Source organism: Macrotis lagotis, chromosome X (genome assembly GCF_037893015.1).
Source record: "Macrotis lagotis isolate mMagLag1 chromosome X, bilby.v1.9.chrom.fasta, whole genome shotgun sequence".
NCBI classification, from domain to species: domain Eukaryota; kingdom Metazoa; phylum Chordata; class Mammalia; order Peramelemorphia; family Peramelidae; genus Macrotis; species Macrotis lagotis.
Window position 1 is genome coordinate 354,548,183 of NC_133666.1, and position 9,471 is coordinate 354,557,653.

Here is a 9,471-nt window from a genome sequence, read left to right on the forward strand (position 1 = left end):
CTGATCTCAGACATTTATAAGCCATGTGACCCTGGACAAGCCACTTAGTTTCTGTTTGCCTTAATTTCTTCATCTATAAAAGGAGGATAATAATAGCATCTACCTTGCAGGCTTGTTGTGAGAATCAAATGAAATAATAATTGTAAAGCATTTAAAACAGTGCCTGGAATATAATAAGCACTATCTAAGTGTTATGATGATGATGATGATGATAATGATGATGATGATGATGATGATATTCTTAAAGCCATTAGTCAGACTTTATAGAGAGAACCTTTTTGCATTCTTAAGAAGGAGGAAATGGGTTCCCACTAATGAGAGGAAGCTGAATTTAATAGTATTTTAACAGCAACTTTAACAGAAATAAAAACATGAATCAATAATGAGCACAAACCTCACTAATTTGTTCCACCTAAATATAAATATTGCTTTCCCTCCCTTCCACCCTCCCTCAGTCATGAATCTAACAAAGAGTATCTTTCATCTCCAGCTTTGTTTTATTTTGTTTTCTTTCTAATTGAATACCTAGTGTTTCCATTTGATTCAGAAATGAACCTGCTTTTCTCAAACTATTACCCAATAATAAATCCAGAATATCATTGTATTTACTGAACTCAATGAATATCTCATTCACTTTGAGTTCCTCTTTTTCTGATGGAGGTGCATGTCTTTCCCCTCCAAACACAGTGGCCTTCCTGAAGTGGAGCAGATTGGTATTTTGCTGCATTGGAGCTAATAGAATTCAAAAGAAAAAAAAAAACACAAAGCTTATATTGAGAGGTGAGGAGTCAAAAAAAGCCCTTGGGTAATACAGAGAGTGTCCTTGCCTTATTTCTAACACAGACTGTTCTTTTTAGATAGACTGTGTGTGCTCCATACCCAACTCAAACTTCCTGGCCTCATCCCAGGCTTCCAGTAGGTGTTGTACAAAACCTAAAGAAGAAAGAAAAGACAAGGTTTCAAGTTGTGCTCCCACACTCTCTAAACAGATCATTAGAGCAGGGCTGGGAGCCTTTAGAGAGTGAACAAATATCTCTATTCTCCCAGGCTGGGTAGTTTACTCCCTCCCTATAACCCCTAACATGGATGACTTTTAACCTTCCTATACCTAGGTAGGAGTAAGTCCTGTAATAATCTTTAGAGCAGTTGGTCCTCCAAGAAGTAGAAGGAAACCCCTTCAGAGTGTTCACACTGCTTAGAAACTCTGAAGGGCTATTCTCTGTTGAGCTGCCCTGACCTGGAGGGTGGGGGACATGTTCTGTTGTGTTGCCCTAATCTTGGGGACCTGCATAGAAAAAGGAGAATAAAATGCAACCAGAGAGAATCTAAAACTGAAGGGGTGAAGTGGAAATGATGATTTTTCAAGGGATTTTTTTTCTTTGAAGGAGATATAAACTAGCAACGAAAGATTCAAGTTGCTAAAAAAAATTGTTTCAATGCTTTAGGAACATACTAATTCTAAACTGCTCACTCTTTCAGTGTTCAAAATATTACAGCATAAAATAGAGGAGGATACAAGCAAGATTTCTTTTTATTTGCCCTAAGTAAGATTCTATCTTTATTTATTCCCTCTGTCATACTAATATGGAAAGTAGTGGTGATTTCATCAGAACAGAGAACTCCTATTATGGGAATACTATCTACCAATGCAGATCCAGCCATAACCATAACATCTATGGTGCCTTAAGGTTTGCAAAATGCTTTATATGTATTATTACATTTGATTCTTACAATTATAATCTAAGAAGGGAGATTATACCTATTTTTTTATCTGAAGAACTGAAGCTCATAAATGTTAAGAACATATCCTGAATTGCACAGTATTAAGTGTAAGAAGCCCTATTTGAACCCATCTTCTTCTTTTAAGATAAAGCTTGGTATTCCCTACCCCAGTCTCTGAGAGTCCCATATAATACTGTACTCCTTACATAGCTCAGATGTTTGACTTCTAATTCTTCTTAACTATGCACTAGATTGATGTTTTGTTTTCATCCTCCTCTGAGGCACAGTAATAAAGGAAATTGAACTTGGACTTAGAAAAACTTGAGTTCAAGTGTTCTCAGGCATTTACTGAGTAGCTGTGACTCTGGATATATTAACTTTTCTGTGCCTCAGTTTCCTCATTTGTAAAACAAGAGTAGGCCTTTTAAAATTCCTTCAAGCTCCAAGTCTATGAGTCTGAACTTAAGAACAGAACGTACCCATATATAGTCAGCTATAGAAAATCTATTATTGTATGAAAGGTACAAATCATAATTACATAAGATGTGGAGACCTTATAACCAGGTGGGTCAAGATTACTCTGACTACACTAAATGATTTTTCTGCCTCTATCTCCTGAATTAAAAATTAGGACCATAAAGTTATTTTCTGTAGTTGATACTCATAACAGTTTTGGTGGCTGAAAGGAAGAGGTGGACAATCCCTTCACCCCCACAGGTCTACCAATGATAGAACTGGGGTCATAGAGGACAAATATCATGCCCCTTTGACATCATGGATTATTTTGTTTTTTTCTCTCTGAATAGGATGCTCTAAAGTCACTTGCATCAGTCTGACCCGGGAAGCCTCTATCAAGCTGTCCCCTCTCCATGGCAAACAGATTTCCATCCGCTACTTGGATATGACAGATTGCTTCGTCCTGGAGGATGAGGGTCTGCATACAATCGCTGCCCACTGCACCCAGTTGACCCACCTGTACTTGCGCCGCTGTGTCCGCATCACCGACGAGGGTCTCCGCTACCTGATGATCTACTGTAGCTCCATCAAGGAGCTGAGTGTGAGTGACTGCCGTTTTGTCAGTGACTTTGGCCTGCGGGAGATCGCCAAACTGGAATCCCGCCTGCGGTATCTCAGCATTGCCCACTGCGGCCGGGTCACAGACGTGGGCATCCGTTATATTGCCAAGTACTGCAGCAAGCTGCGCTACCTCAATGCGCGGGGCTGCGAGGGCATCACGGACCACGGGCTGGAATACTTGGCCAAAAACTGCACAAAACTCAAGTCTCTGGACATTGGGAAGTGCCCTTTGGTTTCGGACACTGGCCTGGAATGCCTGGCTCTTAACTGCTTCAATCTGAAGCGTCTGAGTCTGAAGTCCTGTGAGAGCATCACGGGGCAAGGCTTGCAGATCGTGGCTGCCAACTGTTTTGACCTGCAGATGCTGAACGTGCAGGACTGTGAGGTGTCCGTGGAGGCTCTGCGGTTTGTGAAACGTCATTGCAAGCGCTGTATTATAGAGCACACCAACCCTGCCTTCTTTTGAATGGACAGCCTCTATCCATGATCTCTTTTTATAAAACTCAAAAACAAAACAAACAACAAAAAAAATTTGTTTTTTTTAACCAAAAAAAATGTTAAAGACAGTATATGTAAGCACATGCCACTCTCATTTGCAATAGCTGTTTGTTCTTTTCTGGGGGGTTTTTTATATGCTTTGAAGCTCTTGGGAATCAGCTTTTGAGTATTTGTTATGATCTACATGAGGTCAAAGAAAACAAAAATAAGCCTGTTTCTATTGTAACTGTTACCTTCTTGTTTCTAGCTGGGTTATTGTAGGTAGCTTCCTTCAGAAGGCCTCAGCAAGCTAGTTGTCATGCTACTGGGCATCCCCAGGAAAGCACTGACCTAATGTTTCCAAGAGTGCCTCCTTTTGGCCCAAAGGCCCAAACTCCACACTTGTTTTAAGTGAAATATGTTCCTCAGTCCAACAACTAAAGGGAACACCAAACAACCTTGGGAAATGGATCAGTAGTACTTTACAAAGTGCTTTCCACTGGCTTCTTTGCAGGTTAATGACTCCTCCCCAACACCTAGCATTCTGGGTCTCTGTGTTCATACCCATTTCAGAATAATAGAAATGAGGCAATTGTGTTGTTGTTTGTTGTTGTTGTTTTGAACTTGGGTGATTTTACCTGAGTCTCCCAGGAAATCTTCCTCCTCTGAATGTCTCACTTCATTGTTTATGCACTGAGCCATTCTGCCAGGCCATGCTAGGAAGGCTATTTGGAGGTCCTGATCTTGGTGTCTGAGTTTCCTAATTGTCTTTCCCTCATCTGAGTGATCCCAATGTGTGCTGCTGAAATCTATTTCCTATCCTGCCATGCTCTGTTGTTTGTAATGCTCTGTGAGTATGATTACCAGGCAGCACCAATGGGTAGGCTCTATATATCCAAGGATAAGATTAGAGAAATCAGTTCCTGACAGATGCCAAGCTGAAATCCTTTAGTCTCTCCTTAATATAAAAAAATGTCATCCTTCCTAAGCCTTTGCTAACAGAGGGAAATAACCCTTGCAATTTTTAATGAAGAAGTCATACCCAAATGGGCACACCCTTTCACTCCACAAAGTTTGTTGGTTTTTTTCTTTTCTTAGTCCATTTGTGGCAGGCACATCTGTACTCCAGCTGTGAGTACAATCCCTTTTCTCATTCAGGCTTCTGTTTTTTTTTTTTTTTTTTTTTCATTTATTTGTTCCTTGATGCACCCAGACTTCATTGTATGTATGTATGAAGCCTTTTGGGGTTGGACTCTAGTGCACAATGTCACCTTGTGTGAATATTTCCAAACTAAATGCATATTCCCCTTCAAAGGTTGGGCATCCAACTTTCATATTTGCAATGGTGCACTCTATGAAAATGGCATGCCTATAAACAAGGGAACACATCAATAAGATTTAGACTCTGGCCCACCAACCATGTCAACCATTCTCTGGAAATAAATGCATACCTATGAACACATGATTGCTGAACAGGAAGTTACAACTTTGTAGTGGAGTGGGTGTTTGCCAGTTTCATTTGCATAAAATCAATAAGCCAGGGGGGGGAAATTTCCATTGCCTTTCTATTTGAAGTTCATTTCCTGAATTCAACTACCATACAGGGTTCCAAATGCTCCCTCATAGCTTCCCACCCTTAATCATTCACTTTTAAAAACTGTTTCACTTCCATCCAAAAGGTTTGGCATCTAAATCCAGGGCCTCTAGACCTTCAAGCCAAGCATGCTGAATCTGTTTTGAGAGCAGGCCTATACAATGATTGACAACTGCTTTGAGTCACAGGCCCCAATGCTGTACATGTGTTGGGAAGAAGGAGCTGAAATAGGGAATCATGTGCCCAGTCTGGTTCTTATAATGAAACAGTAGCTTGCTTTCCAGACAACATCATTAGCATCACTGACGTAGCATTCAAAGTCATGTACTAAAAAGGAAAAAATGTCTGATCTGGCTGGAAATACCACTTAGAAATACTCACACAGCTTGTAAATGTGTGCAAGACCAGAGGCAGCCTTCTACATGCAATGGTGTAACTTGACTAAACATGAAGAATGTTCCCTCATCTCCCAGGTGAGCTTGTTAAGATTCCCTTACTTGAATGAGTGAAAAAAATAAGAGAGCAGACCCTCATGTGCCAGAGACCATTGGCTACTCTGTGGCTCAAATTATTAAAAAAAAAAAACTATATTCTTGCCATTAGTGTCAAACTGACTGCTTTCTGCATTTCTGACAAGGCCAACTCTTCACAATGAGTGTACAGCATATCTCTACTTCATCCAGTTTCTAACTCCTCTCCTAGACTTCTCTTCATGATGTTCCATAGGGAGTTCAAGGAGTTTGAATGTTTGGAGGAGGTAACTGGAAATTGAGTTCAGCAAGTTTTAAAGAGACCAAACAAAAGACCTCAGCAAATTTGACTGTTTTAAAATGTTGCTTCCTTCCTGGCTATGCTCAATTGAATGCTCTTCTTAAAAAATTCTAATGTTGGAATCATTACGTGCTGTATGATTCTCTAGAAAGCCATTAATTTACTACCATCAAGAAATAAAGCAATATGTCAATAATCAACACAGTCTCGCTTTCTGCTATGCTAACTACAGAAGGGCATTGTAGTGGGAACAGAAAAAAATGGAATCAGTCAAAGTTGCCTCTCAAACTGAGCACAGCCCAAGTCAATTGATGGGAGCCAGAAACAGGGATGATCCATCCCTCTGATGCATGAGGCGAATGGTTTCATCATTTCCCTTGACTAAGAGATGTTGGCTTCAAATTAGCAGGTAAATAGAAAAGCATTCACTTCACAGGTAGTGAATTTGTGCCTTCATATTTGTTCCAACCTTTGAAGCAACCTTCAAAATTGTCATGCTTAATGTCTGTTGCTATACATACAGACCTCAGACCATGAGGACCTATAGGACACTATAGAAAAAAAAATCAAATGAGAACAGTTACTAAGAGTTTTAAAAAAGACTGGAAAAACCTAAGATGGCAATTTTTTAAGTCATAAAGCTCCATGAGACCTCAAAAAATCAATTTTGGAGGAGGAAAAAGTAATATGTGAGTAGAAAACTTGATTTTAAACAAGCACAGAGGAATTGTTTTTAAGATGTTTTAGAGGTGCTTCACTTCCTTTTAAGTCAATAAAAAGTTCAAAAAAATCTCAAAAAGACCAGTAATATTACTTGTCTCACACTGATAATTTGACACCACACTTCTCCTCTTCAATTTCTGCCTGGGTCCCAAAGAAATAAAGGGGTAAAGGGAAAGATGATCACTTCAGAGGTCCACTTATTCATACTCAGACCTCTGCTTGAAAGTTTAAAGAAACCTTCAAAAAGATTTTTATCCAAAAAGCACTCTGCATGATCCCTAGTAAAAAGCCACTGCCTTCCTTTCTTGTTCATTACTTGAAACGATTGTATGTTTTGAGAGGGGGGAAAAAGCAGTGGAGCAGAACCACTCACCTTCCTTTGATTAGCATCCAAACCCCCATGTTAAAGTCGAACTGAAGCATTCTCTCAATAAGTGGCAATTGTGATTAGTGAGGGGAAAAAAATTAAGCTACTGATTTGGAAAAATGCTGAACAGTCAAAATAGGAGGAAAGGAGACTAAAAGAAGTGTTCCAAGAATCAAGAGAAAATAACAGTGAATATAGTCATACTGAAAAATAAATGAGATTAAAAAGACATGTTGATTGCTATCTTTGACCAATACTCCTTCTCCATCTATACTTCTCCAAGTGCTCTAGCAGGTAGATCTCAGCATCTAACTTTTGATTCAGGTGAGGGTTTTTCTTTTTTTTTTCTTTTAGATTTTTTTTTTTGCAAGGCAATGGGGTTAAGTGGCTTGCCCAAGGCCACACAGTTAGGTAATTATTAAGTGTCTGAGGCCAGATTTGAACTCAGGTACTCCTGACTCCAGGGCCAGTGATCTATCTACTGCACCACCTAGCCACCCCTGAGGGTTTTTCTGTTGTTTTAAATAAAAACTTATTTTACCTAATTAGCTAGCACACAAGGGTTAACTAAGTAGTAGTTAAGTCAGGCCAAACCACAGGCCTACTGCTACTCTTATATTGTGTTCACAATTAGTACCTGATGCATGGAAACCTCATTCATGTAGCTTTCTGATTATTTGACCAATTCTTGGGGTAAAAAGTATACTAGATAAATTTCTTTATGACAGTACCAGTATCAGGATAGCCTATACATATCCAACTATATTGAAAAGAGTTCAAACAACATAACAAACACAATAGAACCATTTTGGGTGTCTTGTGAACTTGCTCAGAAAATTTATCCTTGAGGTTTTTTTTTTAACCATAGCAACATAATGGAGCTGGTATCCAGAACATTCACACTTTTGATTCCATGTAATTCTAATACCCTGTGTTTAAAACAATCTTTCCTTCACATAGAAATGAATCTCCAGAGCAAAGAAACTTCATAAGATGACAAATTCTCAGTAGAATTCCTCAGAACAAAGTTTCTTTGTAAAACATTGCAAATTATTGTTGTTCAGTTGTTATAGTCACATCTGACTCTTGTAAACCTATTTTGTTTTGGAGAGATTTTTGGCAAAGATATTAGGGTAGTTTGCCATTTCCTACTTCAGCTCATTTTACAAATGAAGAAACTGAGGCTAACAGGGTTAAGTGACTTGCCCAGAGTCACTTAAACTGGAAAGTATCTGAGGCCTGATTTGAACACAAGAAGATGAGTCTTCCTGAATCCAGGACCATCACTCTCTCCACTGTGCCACCTACCTGCCCTAAACACTTTCTAAATTACTCATTTGAAAAAATAAATAAATTAAGACCAGTTCCCCACATCTCACTCAGGTTGAAATTGTAGAGACAACTCATCAGCCCAGATAACTTGGGTCCCAAGCAATCCAGTGGCCACCTACTAGCAGGGGCTCACCCTCTTAATGTTGAATTTGGTGACAGTCAGCATAGCCTATGACAACTCAGAACTCTGTGGGTGCTCAAGAAATCCTCTAGCCTTAGCCCCACATTAGCTGTGATTACCAGAAGTGCACCTATAGCAGCACTTTGTTTCCAGTGTTTATTATAATGACTGTAAACAAATGTCAAAGATGAACCATTAGAAATTACAACTCAAGGTTATTGCTTTCCCCCCCCCCACACACAGGTTTATTGTGGTGAGCTCTAAACAAACAATATCAATGGTAGCATAAATTAAGACTGATGATCAGTATTTTGGTGTTTAATAGCCATATTAGTTGATTTCTGAAACCAGTCATCCTTGAACTTACTAAAAGGTGGCTGGTGGTGCCACATGAAATGGTGAGTTTGTTCGAATGTACAAAATCAGGACACTGATTTCATATAAATTTTCATATAAATTCATATAAATTTCATATAAATCTTCACTAAAAGATACTGGATGTGCCCGATAAGATTGACTGAAATGGCTAATAAATGTGAAAATTTTGCTTCATACTAGTGAGCTAATGAATAATTTGGAGTATAGAGGAGGTGACCTAGATTTGAATCTTGACTCTTTTTACTTATAACCAGTGTGGAACTGAGTGCAAGTCAATTTACTTCCTCAGTTCCTTGTCATTAAAATTAAGGGGTTAGAATGAATGACCTCTATAAGTCCTATCTAAATAGACTTGTCTAAATAGATTTCTGTCAGAGTAAAATAGGAAGAGTGTGAGAGAGAAAAATAGAAGAAGAGAGGAGAAGAGAGGAGGAGGAGGAGGAGGAGGAAAGAAAGAACAATAAGTAAAAAAGGAATGAAGAAGGAAGGAGGGAGGGAAGTTGCCTAATGAGTGGATTCAATGAGATTCAAATGTGAATTTATCTGATAAACCTAAGAAACAGTGAAACCCATTAGTGATTAATTGAAACTGCTTTGAAAATCTAACTGAGAAAATTTGAAAAATTAATTCCTGCTTGGTTAAACTTCTTAAATTAGGCCACCAACCCTAATCTTGTTTAAAACAAAACAATATCTAATGGTTTAGATTAGCTCTAAATTGGTATTTCCCTAACTTTCCATTTCTTCAAATGGTGCTAGGTACTAAACAATTTAAATAAATTCTAAGTTTTAAATTCTGGTTTTTCCTTTGAGGATATTTAACTTTCTATTTTAAACAAACATATCATGACCTTTTTAGTTTTGGAGGAAACAGTTAAACAGACAAAGTTACTAAGGCTGATAAATGGT

At 38.6% G+C, this 9,471-nt stretch overlaps 1 protein-coding gene across 3 annotated transcripts in view; it reads left to right on the top strand.

Moving 5' to 3' along the window:
* Nucleotides 1–8,978, top strand: part of FBXL7 (F-box and leucine rich repeat protein 7) — a 555,926-nt gene extending 546,948 nt beyond the window's left edge. For all 3 annotated transcript variants that reach the window (XM_074200904.1, XM_074200905.1, XM_074200906.1), the window contains one exon: nt 2,529–8,978. In XM_074200904.1, coding sequence (XP_074057005.1) covers nt 2,529–3,265 — 737 coding nt within the window. In that variant the 3' untranslated portion in view covers nt 3,266–8,978. The remainder of the gene's footprint in view (nt 1–2,528) is intronic.
* Nucleotides 8,979–9,471: the final 493 nt, after the last annotated feature.